Raw genomic sequence first — 21,616 nt, 5'->3', positions numbered from 1 at the left:
GGCGGTCTCCTCCTCCCTGTACCGATGCGAAAATTAGCATACAGGGCGGAAGAATTTAGAGGGTGAATGGAGCTGCGACTAGAAAAAATAGTAAGCGCTGATACTTTGTTTATAAAGTCTGGACCCATGAAAGGTCCTCTTTAAGGTTTCCTTCAATCACAGGGTTTTTTATTTTATTTATTTTTTGACATTTTTTTAAGTGGATTTTTTTATTTACATATTTTATCCTGCTTTTTCCAATTTTTTTATTTCCGATAGAGAAACCTATGGAGGAAAAAACACTGAGCAAATTATTATATTTAGAGCATGCGGTGCTTAAAAAAAAAAAATGCATGGACCTCATAACACATCCAAAGTGAGGGAAACCACCCTAAAAAAGCACTCTTTTTTTAGAATGATTCTCATTTGCCTATTAAAGTATAGCGAGCGGACTTCTGACTTTTAAAAGCGGGAGAAAACACCGGAGGAAAAAAAGAAAAAACAGCACCCCTTATCCATGGTCTCTTTATTCTTTACCACTTGACTACATTGGAATAAGATGGTGAGCATGTATGGCATAATCATACTGCCAGTACACTATTCGTCAGTGTACAGAGGAAAGGGGCTGTCCTGCTGTATGGACGGCTGCTAAAAAAAGCTCCAAAGTATGTACACACCTTTCAGTTATGCACACAGAACTGCAGTACAGCACAGACCCAGTGATGATTGTATGCTCTAGAAAGTAACAACATAAAAGGTGACACAAATTAAACGATATGTGACAGAAACCCTGTGATGGCTAACCTCCAGCACTCCAGCTGCTTGGCTGTTCTCAGAACTCCATAGAAAGGAATGGCGTGTGCTGGGAGTCCTAGTTTCCCCACAGCTGGAGTGCCGAAGGTTAGCCATCATCACTGCCCTACCCAACAATTTCTTAGAAAATATAGATTACCACTTTTTCCTCAACTATGGAATACAAATACAAGTTCCTTACATGAAAAACAGAGCAGCATATTTCCATGTGGCTTTTATACCAAATTGTGCATTTGTATATAGCAGCTAGTTACTGTAAACTCTAAGAGGGAATTTATCAAGCTCTGCACACTAGAATTCTGGCTTCAAAAAGTTGCAAGTGGGGGTTGTACACAAATTGTACAACTTTTTTGAGCACTACACCGTCCAGCTCCACCTACAGGTATAAAAGAAAAAAATAGATCAGCTCAAACCCCTTGATTTGAAGAGATCTGTGCATGGAGGCAGGAGCAAAAGAAAAATCCAGCACTCAATGCCTCCCAATCCAGTATTTAATAAAAATACATTAAAAAGCATGTGACCACATACTGCATAACTGGTTAATGCGCTTCAAGCTGAAAGTTTATCGGTCATGATTAAGAACTTTCTGTTCAAAACACGTTGACCAGTTATGCAGTATGTTCTAATATGCTTTTTTCGGTTATCTTTTTTTGAAAATTTTATGTATATACAGGAAAGGAAGTAACATTAACATTGATCAACCGAAACTAACAGATCAACTATGTACACAAGGAAAAGTTCCAGCATCCAGGATAAAATGTTGCCAACTTCTTTATTAAACTTCGTTTACATTGTCTGTTTAATTGGAATATAACCAAAGTTTAATAAAGAAGTTGGCAACATTTTATCCTGGATGCTGGAACTTTTTCTTCTGTTCATACGCCAAGGACTTGTCCAGTCTGTTCTGTGCAGAGAGATTTTCATAGTGAGCTGGAATATTTTTCTTTATTTGAATACATATTTGTCTGTCTCTCTAGACACGTATTCTAAAAGAACAGATAAGGTTCTCAGTTTGAGAGTCACCTAAATAGTCAGACAGATTTAGCTGTGGGTGGGGATTATAAAGTGGGTATAGGGGAAGAGAGGGGGAGGTAAAAGGGGCTTCTGGGGATTTTCATTAAATACTTGATTTTATTTGGAGACATTGAGTGCTGGCTTTTTCTTTTGCTCACCTACAGATTGAAAACTTGGTCAGCATTTCAAAGTAGATAACTTTTTTGACATATTTATGAAGTGCAAATTTTTGAAAAGTTGCAACTCCATGCCAGGCATCCCCCAGTCTTACTTTTACTGAAACGGGTGCAACCGTATAGCAATTGCACCAAATGTATTATTACTGTCTGCCATCTTCGAAAATTTGGCACAAGTGCCCGTAGCAACTCCAGTCTAAAAAGTAATGGTAAATTCCCCCCATAATACTTAAATGATTTTTACTTTTGTAATAAACAACATGCATGAGCACCGCTCCATTCACTGTTTGCTGGGCTGATGGAGATGGCTGAGTACAGTGCTCAGCTATCTCCGTCACCTCTATACACAGTGCATGTGCACTACAGCTTAATCCATGCTCCAGATCTGATGATTATGCGCTCCCAGCAGTTGAACCCAAAGTGATCATAAATGTATCCCCTATTGTTTATGGAGTGTAGGCAATCCTTTTTATATGTTTTATTAAATTGTTATTCCTATTTCAGAGATTTATCCACAACACATGCCACTGCCGACCGCATCTGGACTGGATTGGTTGGTCAAGACTATGGAAACAGTCTAGTGGGCAGCTCTATGGGGTTTCAAGTTAAGGAAAAAAATGTAGAACTGCAAGCTTTGCTATTTCCATAGTTTGTGTGATGTGGAACCAGCATAGCTTGCTGTGCTACCCTGGTTCCTTATCTCCTAAACCATTATCACTGTATATACAATATTTGCTAGAAAAGACAAGTAGAGACATTTTATACCAAGAATAAATCTTTGCTTCACATCTTTGATGATGACTTTCAGAGTATTGTATGTATTAATACAAGTAAAGTCATCAAAGGAAAGAATGAAAAGTTCATCTGAATGCTGTTTGAAGAAGAATGTCTAGTGTCATCTTCTGAAAACTGAATCCTCCCTTCCACCGCAGGGTAAACTCTTAACATTTTTTGAATATAATTCCCAACCACTGCTATATCAAGATCACCTAGAAGATAAAAAAAAATATGTATATTAGTAAAGATGTATATCTTTCTAAAACCTGTTTGGTGACATCATAATGATGTCCAATCATCTTGCTCTTACCCATGATCCAGCTACAACTTAAGGTAATAAGCAAAAAGTCACAACTAACTGCTCACTGGTTTAAAAATACACCCCAGAACACAAACCAAAAGGGGAACCTATAGAGGTCCTATAACCTGTATTTAGATTTAAACAAGTTTGGTTTAGCTTTAAGAGGAAGGAACATGTAGGGTTTGGGAATAGATATAACTTTATCTCTCTTCCTTGTTCTCCTGCCAGAAGAGCTGGAGAACACATTTCCTCCCCACCCTGTTTTAATCACCCAGTATTATTTGTTTGATATTGCCATTGTATATCTGATACAATGCACAATTCATTTATGACAATGATAAGATACATATTGGCATTATCTTTCTAAGCCCAAGGGAAGACCAGTCCATCAGCCGCGGCTCCCTAGAGATCTCCTCTACAGGGGGTGTTTCCCCTCTTAAGTGCTGTAGGATTACTTTTCATTTTCCAGTTTATAAAATGAAATAAAAGTATAACAAAAACTGAATAAAAATTATTTGGAGTCAATCTTATTTGGGAAAGTGTTACACGTGCATGGAAATTGTCATAATTTTGAGGAGCTGGGTGAAAATTGCAAGCAAGTTATGGTGGACTAAATTTAACTAAGGCTACTTTCACACTGGTGTTTTGGCTTTCCATTTGTGAGATCCGTTCAGGGCTCTCACAAGCGGTCCAAAATGGATCAGTTTTGCCCTAATGCATTCTGAATGGAAAAGGATCCGCTCAGAATACATCAGTTTGCCTCCGTCTCTATTCCGCTTTGGAGGAGGACACCAAAACGCTGCTTGCAGCGTTTTGGGGACGAAACTGAGCCAAACAGATCCGTTCTGGCACACAATGTAAGTCAATGGGGACAGATCCATTTTCTATGACACAATCTGGCACAATAGAAAACAGATCCGTCCTCCTTTGACTTTCAATGGTGTTCAAGACGGATCCGTCTTGGCTATGTTAAAGATCATACAAACGAATCCGTTCTGAACGGATCCATGACAGATCCGCACCAAACGCGAGTGTGAAAGTAGCCTAATAGAGGATGCTAAACCTCCTGGTGGTGAGCAGGCTGAGCTTTGTGGTTGCCAGCCTTAAGAATATTAAAATAGTAATATCATCCAGGGGTGGGCACAGTGGTTAAGCACAAACAAAAATCTTTAGTAGGGTCATTGGTCTGACTGCTAGAATGGTAAGCTAGCGCATGCTGCCTTTTATTGCTATCTGTGGCTCCCAATCAACTTGTTGATCCACATACATTTCCCACAACCAGAACTAAAAGTTAGCGCTATTGTCCCACAAACAACTGTATCACCTATTTGTATGCTTGTTGGAGGTCCAACCACTGGGATTCCCACTAATCACAAGAACAGGGACCCTCAAGTCTCCTGTGAAAATGAAGTGGTAGTGCACATGCATGACCATCACTCCATTCACTTCTGTGGGACTTCTGGAGATAGCCGAGTGCTGAACTTGGAAGTCCCAGTGATCATACATAAGTCATATATGATGTTCGTGGGTCAACCTCTTTGATGAAACCTAGTACAGCATGATGTTTAGCAGTTAAAAGTTATATGGATATAATCTGTGATGGAATTAACTTTTAAGGGCACTATTTTTGTTTTAGAATACATTATAATATCTAATCATTAAATATTTTTTTCTCCACTGTATTCACTGAGGAAAATAAACTGTCAGATGACATGCAAAATGTAAAAATAAATTCCCCATTAAAAGTGTCCTGTCTGACCCAGGAAGAAGTACATCAGCGACTTAAAAAGATTAAAATAGACAAATCGCCAGGACCGGATGGCATACACCCCCGTATCCTAAGGGAATTAAGTTATGTCATAGCCAGACCCTTATTTCTGATATTTGCGGACTCTATACTGACAGGTAATGTCCCACAGGATTGGCGCATGGCAAATGTGGTGCCAATATTCAAAAAGGGTCCAAAAACAGAGCCTGGAAACTATAGGCCGGTAAGTTTAACATCTGTTGTGGGCAAACTGTTTTAAGGTTTTCTGAGAGATGCTATCTTAGAGCATCTCAACGGAAATAAGCAAATAACGCCATATCAGCATGGCTTCGTGAGGGATCGGTCATGTCAGACTAATTTAATCAGTTTCTATGAGGAGGTAAGTTCTAGACTTGACAGCAGCGAATCAATGGATGTCGTATATCTGGACTTCTCCAAAGCATTTGACACTGTACCACATAAAAGCTTAGTGCATAAAAGGAGAATGCTCGGACTGGGAGAAAGCGTCTGTATGTGGGTAAGTAACTGGCTCAGTGATAGAAAACAGAGGGTGGTTATTAATGATACACACTCAGATTGGGTCACTGTCACTAGTGGGGTACCTCAGGGGTCAGTATTGGGCCCTATTCTCTTCAATATATTTATTAATGATCTTGTAGAAGGCTTGCATAATAAAGTATCAATTTTCGCAGATGACACTAAACTGTGTAAAGTAATTAACACTGAAGAGGACAGTATACTACTACAGAGGGATCTGGATAGATTGGAGGCTTGGGCAGAGAAGTGGCAGATGAGGTTTAACACTGACAAATGTAAAGTTATGCACATGGGAAGGAATAATGCAAGTCACCCGTACATACTAAATGATAAAACACTCGGTAACACTGACATGGAAAAGGATCTAGGAATTTTAATAAACAGCAAACTAAGCTGCAAAAACCAGTGTCAGGCAGCTGCTGCCAAGGCCAATAAGATAATGGGTTGCATCAGAAGGGGCATAGATGCCTGTGATAAGAACATAGTCCTACCACTTTACAAATTGCTAGTCAGACCACACATGGAGTACTATGTACAGTTCTGGGCTCCTGTAAACAAGGCAGACATAGCAGAGCTGGAGAAGGTCCAGAGGAGGGCAACTAAAGTAATAACTGGAATGGGGCAACTATAGTACCCTGAAAGATTATCAAAATTAGGGTTATTCACTTTAGAAAAAAGACGACTGAGGGGAGATCTAATTAATATGCATAAATATATCAGGGGTCAGTACAGAGATCTATCCCATCATCTATTTATCCCCAGGACTGTGACTGTGACGAGGGGACATCCTCTGCGTCTGGAGGAAAGAAGGTTTGTACAGAAACATAGAAAAGGATTCTTTACGGTAAGAGCAGTGAGACTATGGAACTCTCTGCCTGAGGAGGTGGTGATGGTGAGTACAATAAAGGAATTCAAGAGGGGCCTGGATGTATTTGTGGAGTGTAATAGGCTATGGCTACTAGAGAGGGGTCGTTGATCCAGGGAGTTAGTCTGATTGCTGATTGGAGTCGGGAAGGAATTTTTTATTTCGCCTAAAGTGGGGAAAATTGGCTTCTACCTCACAGGGTTTTTTTTTTTTGCCTTCCTCTGGATCAACTTGCAGGATAACAGGCCGAACTGGATGGACAAATGTCTTTTTTCGGCCTTATGTACTATGTTAATATAAAAGTCAAGTACTTTACTATCTGCATTTGATTATAACATGTTTAGCAACTTAACAAGAAATTTCAGGCATCCATAAATATGGGAGCCACCAACCCCCTTGAAATCTGTAAGGTTCCATATTTTGAGTTTTTGATGCAGCTTTTGAGTCAAAGACAGAAGTGGATCCAGCAGGATGGAGAAGTGTAAGACCTTCCCTTATATTTCCCATTACTTCTGGTCCACACCTGGCTTTGGCTTAAAAACTCCATGAAAAACTGCAGTAGAGTTTTACCAAAAACATATGTAAAACCACCCAAGAGTCAGTCCTAGTGTATGTCTAGCCACTGGCTTTAAAAACCTGCCCCTCTAGTCACATATTTATTTCCATAGGATAAATAGACATGAATACACATTCTCATGAGTGTTAATGTCTTAACAACACTGTTTTACTACTTTTTATTTCTCTTCTACACACATGGAGGAATTGTTCACAACTTACCGCTATCATGTTTCAGACTCTCATTTTTTAGCATACTAAAACCATCTCCCCCTTCAGTAAGGTAAGCAGGAAGAACAACTTTATACACTTCATCCATCTGCACTGGAACATATTTTGGTACTCGACATTTGGTGCATATAACTTGTAATTTGACAACTCTTTCTCCAGGTTTATTATTGAGGTTGTAAACCACTTTGATTCCTACAAAAGTACGGAATAAGTAAGTATATAGTATACCATTATATGGAGTATTATTGACAGGACAGAGATCAATTTTGCTTCCCAAAATGACAATTTTATTACATGACACGGAGGCTCCTATTGCTATCTCTTTCTTTACTTAAATCATAGCAGCAAAGAACAAACATTTAAATCAAAATGAAAACCATGGTAACCAACCCCTCCCCACTGGCCCATCATAACAGTCCTGGTCTCTGTCATTTCCTCCTATTTCTTTGCTGCTCCTCTCACTAGATAAATACCCGTTTTTTTCTCTCCTTATATCTGTGGGTAGAGATATACTGTTTCATATATTTTATATATATATATATATATATATATATACTGTAGCAAAAGAAGGCAGCACTCCAGTTTGCAGTAAAAAAGTGGACGGTTTATTCACTCATCAGCAACGTTTCAGCTCTCACATTGGAGCCTTTTTCCAGCTGAGTAACATGTGCAAAATTACATACATATATAGTGCAAGTAATTACCAAAATACAAATTAACCCATCATATAATAAAGTGCAAATGCATAGACATAATCATCACATTACAAATATAATCAGTGTATTGTCATAATTTGATATAGCAGCAATACAGACATAACCGTAAGAAAATTCATAATATAGTGGATGTGATATAAAATCACCAAACTGTCATAATGACCAATCAAATGTGAGGGTGAACAGGTGTGTTTAAACATGATATAACAATCAAAAAAGATTAAAAACCTTTGAATGAGTCACTTGCGGTTGATTGTTATATCATGTTTAAACACACCTGTTCACCCTCACATTTGATTGGTCATTATGACAGTTTGGTGATTTTATATCACATCCACTATATTATGAATTTTCTTACGGTTATGTCTGTATTGCTGCTATATCAAATTATGACAATACACTGATTATATTTGTAATGTGATGATTATGTCTATGCATTTGCACTTTATTATATGATGGGTTAATTTGTATTTTGGTAATTACTTGCACTATATATGTATGTAATTTTGCACATGTTACTCAGCTGGAAAAAGGCTCCAATGTGAGAGCTGAAACGTTGCTGATGAGTGAATAAACCGTCCACTTTTTTACTGCAAACTGGAGTGCTGCCTTCTTTTGCTACAGTATCTACATTTGGGATCTTGGTCGCAAGTCTCCTGGGAGGATTTTTTTGCACCCGTTCATTTTTTGTGTGCTGCTTTCTTTCTTTTTCTTTTATATATATATATATATATATATATATTCAAAGAATGAAGAGGCAGCACTTCCAGTTGTTAGGTGATAGGGTGACGACCCCAAACTTTATTCCAGCTACGTTTCTGCCTTCTCAATGAGGCCTTTGTCAAGCTACAACAGTGCTACACTGTGGGGTTTATATACCCACAATCCAATACAAATTGGTGCAATTAGTGAAACCACATGTTGACAATAAAATCACATGATCCTAAAAACGTCACATCTCACATGACTATTTGTGTAAACATATTCTACATGTCAAAAATCTTTATACAAAAGTGGTAACATATTCAATAGTGAAGCACCTACATAATAGGTTCTATACATATCATACATAGTGTTCCAATGTGCTGTATCAATATCCCTCGTGTCCAGCTTCTAATAACACATATGTGAGTAAAAGAGTGCTCCATCCATTAAGGGTTAAAATCAAATACTCGATGCAGCTGCATCATATTAAACTTTAAAAACTTTTTGGGACTAACCGTCATTGATCAGCCCGGCGCGCTGGCATCAGCGTCCCTCCGTCCGCCAGGCGCATGCGCCGCGTCATCCGTCCACCTCCCCACGTCATCACGCACGCACCCTGGAACGCAACTTCGCCCAGTGGAGCGCACAGTGAACATAGCGGCGGCGGGGGGAGGGAAAGAAAAGACACATGACCGGACACACTGCCGGGGCGTCGAGGGGGCGTGCCTGTAGCCATGGTGACACAGTGGAAATCAATACAAAACAAGAAGAGAGGAACATCGAGGCAGTCACGAGCGCATAATTACCTAGCCAACCTGCATATTGATGTGCAAATGAACCCAGGAGTGGCGGCCACTACAGCATCCGTACACTGACCTGACGCAGTGCGCCCCCTAGGTTAATATGCACATCCAGAGTGAAAAATCTGTGCAGTTACAATGGGAGGGATCCATCCCATCTCCATGCACATAAAACTTGGTATACATACAGCCAACTTCTAGCTTATAGATTCCCGGTCAAAGCTGGCATCTAGTACCATTTTAGTAAAAATTGATGCAGGTCGGGTTGTCCTAACGTGCTACGCGTGACTTGTCATCAACGCCCCTCCTCAGCATAAGCCACTGGTCACCATTATGTCAGCGCGCCGGGGTGGTCCATACACGGAGTAGTCCAATCATGAGACAAAGGTTCATTATATTCTTCAAAACTTCCATCTATAAATAAACCAAAGGTATATGAGTGTATTTATCATACAAAAGATTACAAATAGCACTGTTGTATATCCTCCCCATTCGACTCAACGAATAATATCACCTCCACGTCTGATGAGCAAATAACACATTACCTATCCACATAACTCCCATCTGCATTCAGCATTAAGACCATCAGGTCTAAGTGTACGCAATTTGTGTATCCACATGATCTCACGTTGTTTCAACTTTTTTTCCCCTGTTACCTCCCCTTTTAAGTGGGGGAATAAAATCTATCACCCTGAACTTGAGATCCTTTTCCCTGTGTCCAGCTTCTACAAAGTGTTTGGACACCGGGAGATCTCTCCGTTTCTGACGGATGGAGTACCTGTGATAGTTCATTCGCGTCTTCACATCACACGTAGTCTCCCCAACATATAGGAGACTACAGGGGCATGTCAATAGATAGACCACGAATGAACTATCACAGGTCAAGAAATGTCTGATCTCAAACTCTCTATTGGTCACTGGGTGTGTAAATGTTTCTCCCTTCAACATATAGTTGCAGTTTAGGCTACTTTCACACTAGCGTTCGGGGCTCCGCTTGTGAGTTCCGTTTGAAGGGGCTCACAAGCGGCCCCGAACGGATCGGTCCAGCCCTAATGCATTCTGAATGAATGCGGATCCGCTCAGAATGCATCAGTCTGGCTCCGTTTGTCCTCCGCTCAGCAGGCGGACACCTGAACGCAGCTTGCAGCGTTCAGGTGTCCGCCTGGCCGTGCGGAGGCAAACGGATCCGTCCAGACTTACAATGTAAGTCAATGGGGACGGATCCGTTTGAAGTTGACACAGTATGGCTCAATTTTCAAACGGATCCGTCTCCCATTGACTTTCAATGTAAAGTCAAAACGGATCCGTTTGCATTATCATGAACAAACAAAAAAAATAAAAAAATTTTTTTTTTTTTTGTTCATGGTAATGCAAACGGATCTGTTCTGAACGGATCTAAGCGTTTGCATTATAGGTACGGATCCGTCTGGGCACATACCAGACGGATCCGACCTAAACGCTAGTGTGAAAGTAGCCTTACACAGTTCAAACATGGATAGCTCCCAAATTTTTTTCGACCCATGTATGTCTGAACTGCGATTTTATCACCTGCCACCTCTACTCTAACCAATTTGTCCCTCAGACTGTCAGTTCTCCTGTAAGACATCAAGGGGGGTGTAGAGAATTCTTTCACATGGCCAAAATTGCTACTCAGTATAGGCCAGTGTTTCCTAATAACCTTTGCTACCTGATCACTTCCTTCAGTGTAGGTGGAAATGAATGGTATTCTAGCTTGTTCAGTCACTCTCTTGGGGTTCCTAGGTTTCAGATCATCCAGATGTTTCTGTATTAATCTCTTGGGATACCCTCTATTTATAAATTTCTCGGCCATCTCAGACAGTCTTTTATTTTTTAAAATAGGATCTTTTACAATGCGCTGTATACGGAGGAACTGGCTCCGTGGTAAAGACTTGACCATAGGCCGCGGGTGGCAGCTCTCAAATCTCAAGAGCTTATTGCAATCCGTCGGTTTAATGTACAAGTCAGTTACCAGCCTCTTGTCTTGTTTCCTCACCATAGTGTCCAAAAACTGGACCTGCTCGGTGGAGTGCGTCAGAGTGAACCGGATTTCAGGATCCATGTTGTTCAAAAATTCATGGAACTGGGTCAATTCACCCTCAGTGCACTCCCAGATGACGAACACGTCATCTATGTATCTCCACCACCCCAGCACATGGCTGAAGTGGTGGGACACAGACGTGCCCAGCCTCCAGGTCTGACATGAAAATGTTGGCATAAGTTGGCGCCATATTTGACCCCATTGCGGTTCCGCGTAATTGGAGGTAGTAGCCATTTTGGAAAGCAAAATAATTGTATCTGAGCACTACACCGAGCAGGTCAGTTATGAACTCCTTACATTCATCAGTGTAACGTGTTGAGACCAGACATTTCCTGACAGCCTCCACACCCCTATCATGATTGATAGAGGTGTAGAGGCTGACCACATCAAAAGATGCTAGTATGGTCATGGGTGTCACTTCCACTCCAGCTATTCTGTCTAGGAAATCGCCTGTGTCCTGTATGTACGATCTAGCTGAACTGGCAAACCGCCGAAGAATCTTGTCCAGAAAGATCGCCAAATTTGAGAGCACAGACTCCCTCCCGGAAACTATGGGTCTCCCCGGGGGGTTACACATGCTCTTATGAATCTTTGGTAGCACGTACATTAATGGTGTCTTGGGGTGTGTAACCAATAAAAAATTGTACAAAGACTCATCAATCAGACCTCCTAGTTTGGCTCCATCAAGTACCCTGGTGATGACTTTAATCACCTCAAACTTGGGGTCATGATTCAACCGTTTGTAAACCAGAACATCACCCAGTTGTCTCTGTATCTCAGAGATATACCATGCGGTGTCCATTACAACGACGGCTCCCCCCTTATCAGCGGGTTTCACTGTGAGGGAGCCGTCGTTGCACAGCTCACCCAGGGCCCATATCTCAGCAGATGTCATGTTCGGGTGTTTGAGACCACTGGTTTGTAAAGAATCCTTTAACCCTTCCATCTCCACCTTTACTGCATTAATGTACGTGTCAATAGCTGGACTTCTAATCTGTGGCGTGAAGTCGCTCTTCACGTGTAATCCAACACTGTGAAGGGAGAGTTCACAACCTCGTGCATCAGTATTTACAATTGACTGCTTCTCAGAAAACCAGACCTTCAACTTAATATTCCTAAAAAACTTTTGTAAGTCGACCTCAAGCTGAAACCAGTCAATACCAACTGAAGGACAGTATGATAGGCCCTTAGCCAAAAGTTCAGTCTGTGCAACTGTTAAGACTTGAGAAGATATATTTACCACCACTGATGATTTCTCTTCCTCGTGGGCCGATTCTTTGCTGTGCGCTGATCTTTTTCTCCATCTGTATTGTTTTTGTCCCCCACGTCTGGTCCTTTTGGATCTGGAGTGGGGGCTAAAAAACGATCATCACGCCGCTGTTCCATTTGCATGGATCCCACTTCTGTAGCTGCTTTCATTCTCTGGGTAGAATTACTGCTGTTGTTCCTGATATTGGTGGTGTTACCATAGTTGGGTTGTCGTCTCTGATTTCTCTGTTCTTGCCATGTGTACACATTTCCCCGTTTGTAGTCCTCCTCATCTCGCAGCCATTTACGCCGCTTAATCAGTTCTTGCTCTTTTCTGAATTTCTCCAGATAGGCAGAACAATTGGTAAGATAAGTGTCATAGTCCTGTATAGGAAGAGCATCTTTCAATTTACTATCAGCTCTTTCGAACTGCTCACGTGTTGCTCCTAATTTATGCTGAAGAAACTCCAGATTTAGCAATATCACGTCTAGGGCATATTTGTTGGAGATTTGTGTGAACTTGTGTGCAAATTTGCTATCAGCTGGAAATAGACTGGGCTTCAGTTGGGAGCGCATACCCCTTGGGATTCTGTGTGACCTGTAGTATTCAGCTAAAGTCGCCAGATGCAGCTCCATTGAGGCCAACCGTTTTCCATCAGCCTCATAGCCCGTTTTCAATTCCGTGACAGATGGAGTGGATAGGAATGTGCAGTCACTCACCAGATCATGGAGGATCCTCTCCTCGTCTTGTCTCGTGTAGGAGAATATATCGGGGGGGTCCCGTTCAATAGTATCAGGCATTTTATGTGCGTACAGTGCTAAGCTGCTAAGTCCTTATACAATACCACAAATAATGCAGCAGCACAGTCAGATGTAGAGCTCTGGGTGCAAGAAATCCTCACAGAGGCTGGCTTGTCCTCCAAGATATATATTCAAAGAATGAAGAGGCAGCACTTCCAGTTGTTAGGTGATTCTGGTTTACAAACGGTTGAATCATGACCCCAAGTTTGAGGTGATTAAAGTCATCACCAGGGTACTTGATGGAGCCAAACTAGGAGGTCTGATTGATGAGTCTTTGTACAATTTTTTATTGGTTACACACCCCAAGACACCATTAATGTACGTGCTACCAAAGATTCATAAGAGCATGTGTAACCCCCCGGGGAGACCCATAGTTTCCGGGAGGGAGTCTGTGCTCTCAAATTTGGCGATCTTTCTGGACAAGATTCTTCGGCGGTTTGCCAGTTCAGCTAGATCGTACATACAGGACACAGGCGATTTCCTAGACAAAATAGCTGGAGTGGAAGTGACACCCATGACCATACTAGCATCTTTTGATGTGGTCAGCCTCTACACCTCTATCAATCATGATAGGGGTGTGGAGGCTTTCAGGAAATGTCTGGTCTCAACACGTTACACTGATGAATGTAAGGAGTTCATAACTGACCTGCTCGGTGTAGTGCTCAGATACAATTATTTTGCTTTCCAAAATGGCTACTACCTCCAATTACGCGGAACCGCAATGGGGTCAAATATGGCGCCAACTTATGCCAACATTTTCATGTCAGACCTGGAGGCTGGGCACGTCTATGTGTCCCACCACTTCAGCCATGTGCTGGGGTGGTGGAGATACATAGATGACGTGTTCGTCATCTGGGAGGGCACTGAGGGTGAATTGACCCAGTTCCATGAATTTTTGAACAACATGGATCCTGAAATCCGGTTCACTCTGACGCACTCCACCGAGCAGGTCCAGTTTTTGGACACTATGGTGAGGAAACAAGACAAGAGGCTGGTAACTGACTTGTACATTAAACCGACGGATTGCAATAAGCTCTTGAGATTTGAGAGCTGCCACCCGCGGCCTATGGTCAAGTCTTTACCATGGAGCCAGTTCCTCCGTATCCAGCGCATTGTAAAAGATCTTATTTTAAAAAATAAAAGACTGTCTGAGATGGCCGAGAAATTTATAAATAGAGGGTATCCCAAGAGATTAATACAGAAACATCTGGATGATCTGAAACCTAGGAACCCCAAGAGAGTGACTGAACAAGCTAGAATACCATTCATTTCTACCTACACTGAAGGAAGTGATCAGGTAGCAAAGGTTATTAGGAAACACTGGCCTATACTGAGTAGCAATTTTGGCCATGTGAAAGAATTCTCTACACCCCCCTTGATGTCTTACAGGAGAACTGACAGTCTGAGGGACAAATTGGTTAGAGTAGAGGTGGCAGGTGATAAAATCGCTGTTCAGACATACATGGGTCGAAAAAAAATTGGGAGCTATCCATGTTTGAACTGTGTAAACTGCAACTATATGTTGAAGGGAGAAACATTTACACACCCAGTGACCAATAGAGTGTTTGAGATCAGACATTTCTTGACCTGTGATAGTTCATTCGTGGTCTATCTATTGACATGCCCCTGTAGTCTCCTATATGTTGGGGAGACTACGTGTGATGTGAAGAGGCGAATGAAGTATCACAGGTACTCCATCCGTCAGAAACGGAGAGATCTCCCGGTGTCCAAACACTTTGTAGAAGCTGGACACAGGGAAAAGGATCTCAAGTTCAGGGTGATAGATTTTATTCCCCCACTTAAAAGGGGAGGTAACAGGGGAAAAAAAGTTGAAACAACGTGAGATCATGTGGATACACAAATTGCGTACACTTAGACCTGATGGTCTTAATGCTGAATGCAGATGGGAGTTATGTGGATAGGTAATGTGTTATTTGCTCATCAGACGTGGAGGTGATATTATTCGTTGAGTCGAATGGGGAGGATATACAACAGTGCTATTTGTAATCTTTTGTATGATAAATACACTCATATACCTTTGGTTTATTTATAGATGGAAGTTTTGAAGAATATAATGAACCTTTGTCTCATGATTGGACTACTCCGTGTATGGACCACCCCGGCGCGCTGACATAATGGTGACCAGTGGCTTATGCTGAGGAGGGGCGTTGATGACAAGTCACGCGTAGCACGTTAGGACAACCCGACCTGCATCAATTTTTACTAAAATGGTACTAGATGCCAGCTTTGACCGGGAATCTATAAGCTAGAAGTTGGCTGTATGTATACCAAGTTTTATGTGCATGGAGATGGGATGGATCCATCCCATTGTAACTGCACAGATTTTTCACTCTGGATGTGCATATTAACCTAGGGGGCGCACTGCGTCAGGTCAGTGTACGGATGCTGTAGTGGCCGCCACTCCTGGGTTCATTTGCACATCAATATGCAGGTTGGCTAGGTAATTATGCGCTCGTGACTGCCTCGATGTTCCTCTCTTCTTGTTTTGTATTGATTTCCACTGTGTCACCATGGCTACAGGCACGCCCCCTCGACGCCCCGGCAGTGTGTCCGGTCATGTGTCTTTTCTTTCCCTCCCCCCGCCGCCGCTATGTTCACTGTGCGCTCCACTGGGCGAAGTTGCGTTCCAGGGTGCGTGCGTGATGACGTGGGGAGGTGGACGGATGACGCATGACGCGGCGTGTGATGGAGCATTGTCCTGCATGAAAATCATGTTTTTCTTGAAGGATGCAGACTTCTTCCTGTACCACTGCTTGAAGAAGGTGTCTTCCAGAAACTGGCAGTAGGACTGGGAGTTGAGCTTGACTCCATCCTCAACCCGAAAAGGCCCCACAAGCTCATCTTTGATGTTACCAGCCCAAACCAGTACTCCACCTCCACCTTGCTGGCGTCTGAGTCGGACTGGAGCTCTCTGCCCTTTACCAATCCAGCCACGGGCCCATCCATCTGGCCCATCAAGACTCACTCTCATTTCATCAGTCCATAAAACCTTAGAAAAATCAGTCTTGAGATATTTCTTGGCCCAGTCTTGATGTTTCAGCTTGTGTGTCTTGTTCAGTGGTGGTCGTCTTTCAGCCTTTCTTACCTTGGCCATGTCTCTGAGTATTGCACACCTTGTGCTTTTGGGCACTCCAGTGATGTTGCAGCTCTGAAATATGGCCAAACTGGTGGCAAGTGGCATCTTGGCAGCTGCACGCTTGACTTTTCTCAGTTCATGGGCAGTTATTTTGCGCCTTGGTTTTTCCACACGCTTCTTGTGACCCTGTTGACTATTTTGAATGAAACGCTTGATTGTTCGATGATCACGCTTCAGAAGCTTTGCAATTTTAAGAGTGCTGCATCCCTCTGCAAGATATCTCACTATTTTTGACTTTTCTGAGCCTGTCAAGTCCTTCTTTTGACCCATTTTGCCAAAGGAAAGGAAGTTACCTAATAATTATGCACACCTAATATAGGGTGTTGATGTCATTAGACCACACCCCTTCTCATTACAGAGATGCACATCACCTAATATGCTTAATTGGTAGTAGGCTTTCGAGCCTATACAGCTTGGAGTATGACAACATGCATAAAGAGGATGATGTGGTCAAAATACTCATTTGCCTAATAATTCTGCACGCAGTGTATACATAACAAACAAGTGTGAAACAACTGAAAATATGTCATATTCTAGGTTTTTCAAAGTAGCCACATTTTGCTTTGATTACTGCTTTGCACACTCTTGGCATCCTCTTGATGAGCTTCAAGAGGTAGTCCCCTGAAATGGTTTTCACTTCACAGGTGTGCCCTGTCAGCTTTAATAAGTGGGATTTCTTGCCTTATAAATGGGGTTGGGACCATCAGTTGCGTTGAGGAGTAGTCAGGTGGATACACAGCTGATAGTCCTACTGAATAGACTGTTAGAATTTGTATTATGGCAAGAAAAAAGCAGCTAAGTAAAGAAAAACGAGTGGCCTTCATTACTTTAAGAAATGAAGGTCAGTCAGTCAGCCGAAAAATTGGGAAAACTTTGAAAGTAAGGGCTATTTGACCATGAAGGAGAGTGATGGGGTGCTGCGCCAGATGACCTGGCCTCCACAGTCCCCGGACTTGAACCCAATCGAGATGGTTTGGGGTGAGCTGGACCGCAGAGTGAAGGCAAAAGGGCCAACAAGTGCTAAGCATCTCTGGGAACTCCTTCAAGACTGTTGGAAGACCATTTCAGGGGACTACCTCTTGAAGCTCATCAAGAGAATGCCAAGAGTGTGCAAAGCAGTAATCAAAGCAAAAGGTAGCTACTTTGAAGAACCTAGAATATGACATATTTTCAGTTGTTTCACACTTGTTTGTTATGTATATAATTCCACATGTGTTAATTCATAGTTTTGATGCCTTCATAGTCATGAAAATAAAGAAAACTCTTTGAATGAGAAGGTGTGTCCAAACTTTTGGTCTGTACTGTATATGTTTCTTCCATAGGTATTTTGCCATTGTTCCCTGTGTGTTTCTCCCCTGCTTGCACCGTTCTCTTCCCCCCCCCCCCCTCCCCTTGTGTTTTATCTCTCTGGCCTTGGTGCCACCTTTTTTCTTCCTACCTTCTCAAGCTTTTTCCTCATAGAGCCTTTTGCTCTGCATTGCGTCCTCATCTGAGGCGGCCGAGATCTCGCGCGATTTCGGCCGCCATTTTCCTCCCGTCTTCTTGCGGCTGGTTTCGCGCTTCTCCCCGCTCTGCACTCGGCGAGATCTCGCGGGAATTCGCGAAATTTCGGCCGTTTTGCCTCACAGAGCTACCGGAGCTTCCCTGTCCTGCTTCTGCCGGTCGGTTGCTCTGCCAACCCGTTTTTTGCCCCACATAAGCCTAATTTCTAGTCCCCTTGTTGCTCATCTTCCCTGGGGGCTTATTACTAGTTAGTTACTTGCTGGCTCATAGGGACATTATGTCCAAAGATAGCTTACGTGGGGGTAATGCTGTTCCTGAGGTCATGGAGGTTACTCCTCATACCCAGGAGTCAGGTGCCATTTCGAATGATGCTCAATCTCTAGCGATTCAACGCTCTGTAGCTGCAGCGATTCAGGCTGCTATGGGATCCATGTCCTCGGCCATTTCAAATTCCATTTCTGAAGCCCTTTTGGCTTGTCCTTCCTCCTCCAAACCATTAGGGTCTCAACCATCTGAGCATGTGTTACCTGCCTCCAGAAACATTACGACTGGTGGAGAAATAGCCACCCAGGATGGCGCGCACCGTTCGCGCAAGAGAGCCTACGCCCGCCAGGCAGAAAAGGCGAGGCAATGGAAATGCGCCAAAGCGCAGCATGACAGTGGTTCGGATTCCGAACTCGCTTCTGATGAGGAGGCTCAGTCCCAGTCCCAGTCTTTTGACTTTGCAGACATGGAGGAGGAGGATCCTTTGGATGCGGACCTGCCGGGTCCATCCTCTGTACCAGCTGCACCACTTGCTACATCCATTGAGGTTCCTTTGGACTCCTCGGCGGCAATATTGGATCTTGCGGGTGAACCACTTTTTGACCTGGATGCACTCCATCATCCGAGGTCGCTGGAGTGGCTCCCGTTCTCCCATGTAGCCAGATACCTTGAGGCCCGTGTTCGTGAGCCTCTTAAGAAGGAGGCTCGTAATAAGCTTAAGGCAGAGTGCCCCAGACCTATTGTTCCCAACAAGGTCTGTGAGACGCCCGTAGTAGACCCAAAAATGTGTCAGTTTCTATCTAAATCGGGCTGGAGCCCTAGAAAAGACTTTGAATCGGCCTTAAAGTCCTGTCAGGACAAATTCTTGGACCTATTGGGCCCACTGACTGAGATTTTCGCTTTCCCGTTCCACGCCTCCAAGTTGTGGATCCACCATGTCAATTCGTCCCTGGTGTCCATGTCCAAGGTGATCAAATCCGCATAAGATGCCCCCGCCTGAAGGTGGGCAATCTTGAGGCGCTGCATGCCTCGATAGTGCAGCGGTGCTGGAAAGACTGCCTGGATGGACGATGAGAGGAGCCCTATGATGCGGGCTAGGTGTCGCAAGGAGACCTGAAGAAGGGAGAGGGTGTGGAGAAGCTCCTTGCGGATGGCACGAACCTTGGAGAGAGGGAGGCTGAGGGTCTCCATGGTAGAATTGATAGTAAAGCCCAAGAATTCGATGGATTGGGCAGGAGTAAGACACGACTTCTCCAGGTTGAGGAGGAACCCTAACCGAGACAACAGATCCATGGACCACTGCAGATGAGTAAGCAGGACTCTGGGTCATGATGAGGATATAGTCCAGATAAATAATCAGGCGAATCCCCCGACTGCGGAGACAGGATATGACTGGGCGCAGAAGCTTGGTGAAGCACCAAGGGGCTGAAGAGAGCCCGAAGGGTAGACATGTGAATCTCCATACCTCCATGTTCCAGAGGAAACGAAGGAGATCCCTGGATGACTCGGCAACCGGTACTGTCAGGTAGGCATCCTTCAGGTCTAGTTTGACCATCCAATCTCCGTGGAGGAGCATATCTCTGAGGAGGTGAATGCCCTCCATCTTGAAGTGCCGATATTGCATGAAGGCGTTTAGTGCCCGGAGGTTGATCACAGGTCGCATCTGGCCTCCTTTTTTGGCCACTAGGAACATACTGCTGATGATGCCCCCGGATGAAGAGGGAGCCCGCTCTATGGCGCCTTTCTGACACAGTGCTGTCAACTCCTGGTGTAACAACAGGCACTTTGGGGCCGGCAGAACCACTGGATGTGGGGAAGGGACCTGGACCTGGGAACAAACCAGCTCTATGTGAAAACCTTGGACGGTAGAGAGAACCCATGGTTCGGTAGTGATGGTTGACCAGACATGGGAAAAAAGACAGAGCCTGCCCCCCACCCAAGGAACCGAAGAAGACGATGGGATCCGACTTACCGAAAGGGTGTCTGGAAGAAGATCCTCTGGCTCCACGGGAGCCATGAAGAACCGCGGGTGGGAAAGAAGGCGGGAGGCTGCCGGAATTCCTGGTTGGAGGGTCTATAAGAGAAGGAGCCTCGACCCGATCCACGGGTCTGGTAAGACGATCGGTCAGACAGGCGGCCCCTAGAGCTGCCAGCCCTGTTAGAGACCCGTCCTTGGAAGACTCGCCTCATGGATGTCTGGGCCTTATCAAGGGCAGTGAAGGCTCCTACACTCTACGATGAGGGTAAGGCGTACCGCACGATCAACTTATACCGTTCTGCCATTTCCGCCTCTCACCAGGGGTTTGAGGGGTGCCCGGTGGGTCAACACCCTCTGGTATGCCGTCTTCTCAGAGGTTCCCGCCTTTCTCGTCCTCCCAGACCTCGTTTCTCCTCTACCTGGGATGTCTCCTCTGTACTGTCCTTATTCTCCTCGTGGCCATCTAATGCGGACCTTTCTCTTCGTCAGCTTTCTGCTAAGTTGGTCTCTCTATTTTGCTTAATCTCTTGCAAGAGAGTCTCAGATGTCCGCGCTCTGGATCATGACGCTCGCTCATTTACTCCGGAGGGTGTCGTGTTTAACATCATGCGGCGCACCAAGACCAACATTCGGTCTGTCTCTTATCCTAGTTTCCCGGATGTTCCTTCTCTCTGCCCAGTAGCCTGTCTCCGTGAATATGAGGCTCGTACAGATCCTCATCGCTCCCCTGCCTGTCCTCAGCTTTTTATGTCATACCGCCGACCCTTCCATCCTGTCACCACGGTCACTCTGGCCCATTGGGTAAAGTGGATTATGTCTTTGGCAGGAGTGGATACCTCGGTTTTCACGGCACATTCCGCTAGAGGAGTTTCGGCGACCTCCATGGCCGTGGCAGGGGCGTGTTTGGAGGACATTATGAGACTGGCGGATTGGTCATGCGTATCTACATTTCGGGAGTTTTATTTCCGGCCTACAGTTCATGTTTTTTTCCTCTGTGGTAAGTCAGCTTTAAACTCTCAATAGGAGCCTCCGTGTCATGTAATAAAATTGCATGATTTTCCTAACTTGTGACGTAAAGTCATGATTTTATTAAGGACACGGAGGCGAGTATTGCCCCTTCCCTTATTGCTACCCCCCCTAGATTTGGGATGTTGATTACAGTTGGTGTCTATGTATTTTGGTTGCTCTAATGCCTTGTTATTTTACTGTATGCACTCGACCATGGACTGATGAATTGTTTCAATTCATTACAAGGACGTTTTCTACCTTTTTCCTTGTCTCTCTTTTTTCACAGGATGAACATGCCGTTTTCCATCTGCTGATTTCGTTTGAGTCTCCAGCATCATTCTTCAGTTGAAGAGTTGTCGTT

General features: G+C 43.8%; 1 protein-coding gene across 1 annotated transcript in view; it reads right to left on the bottom strand.

Annotated features, from left to right (window-relative positions):
* Positions 1 to 488: 488 nt before the first annotated feature.
* NT5E (5'-nucleotidase ecto) overlaps positions 489 to 21,616 on the bottom strand; it is a 162,765-nt gene continuing 141,637 nt past the window's right edge. Inside the window, exons 8-9 of the mRNA XM_040428723.1 lie at positions 7,008 to 7,208; positions 489 to 2,971 (exon numbers count right to left, since the gene is read on the bottom strand). Coding sequence (XP_040284657.1) covers positions 2,787 to 2,971; positions 7,008 to 7,208 — 386 coding nt within the window. The 3' untranslated portion in view covers positions 489 to 2,786. The remainder of the gene's footprint in view (positions 2,972 to 7,007; positions 7,209 to 21,616) is intronic.

The sequence above is a fragment of the Bufo bufo genome, chromosome 4, assembly GCF_905171765.1.
Source record: "Bufo bufo chromosome 4, aBufBuf1.1, whole genome shotgun sequence".
In the NCBI taxonomy this organism is placed as follows: domain Eukaryota; kingdom Metazoa; phylum Chordata; class Amphibia; order Anura; family Bufonidae; genus Bufo; species Bufo bufo.
This window is presented reverse-complemented; position numbering and strand designations above follow the sequence as displayed.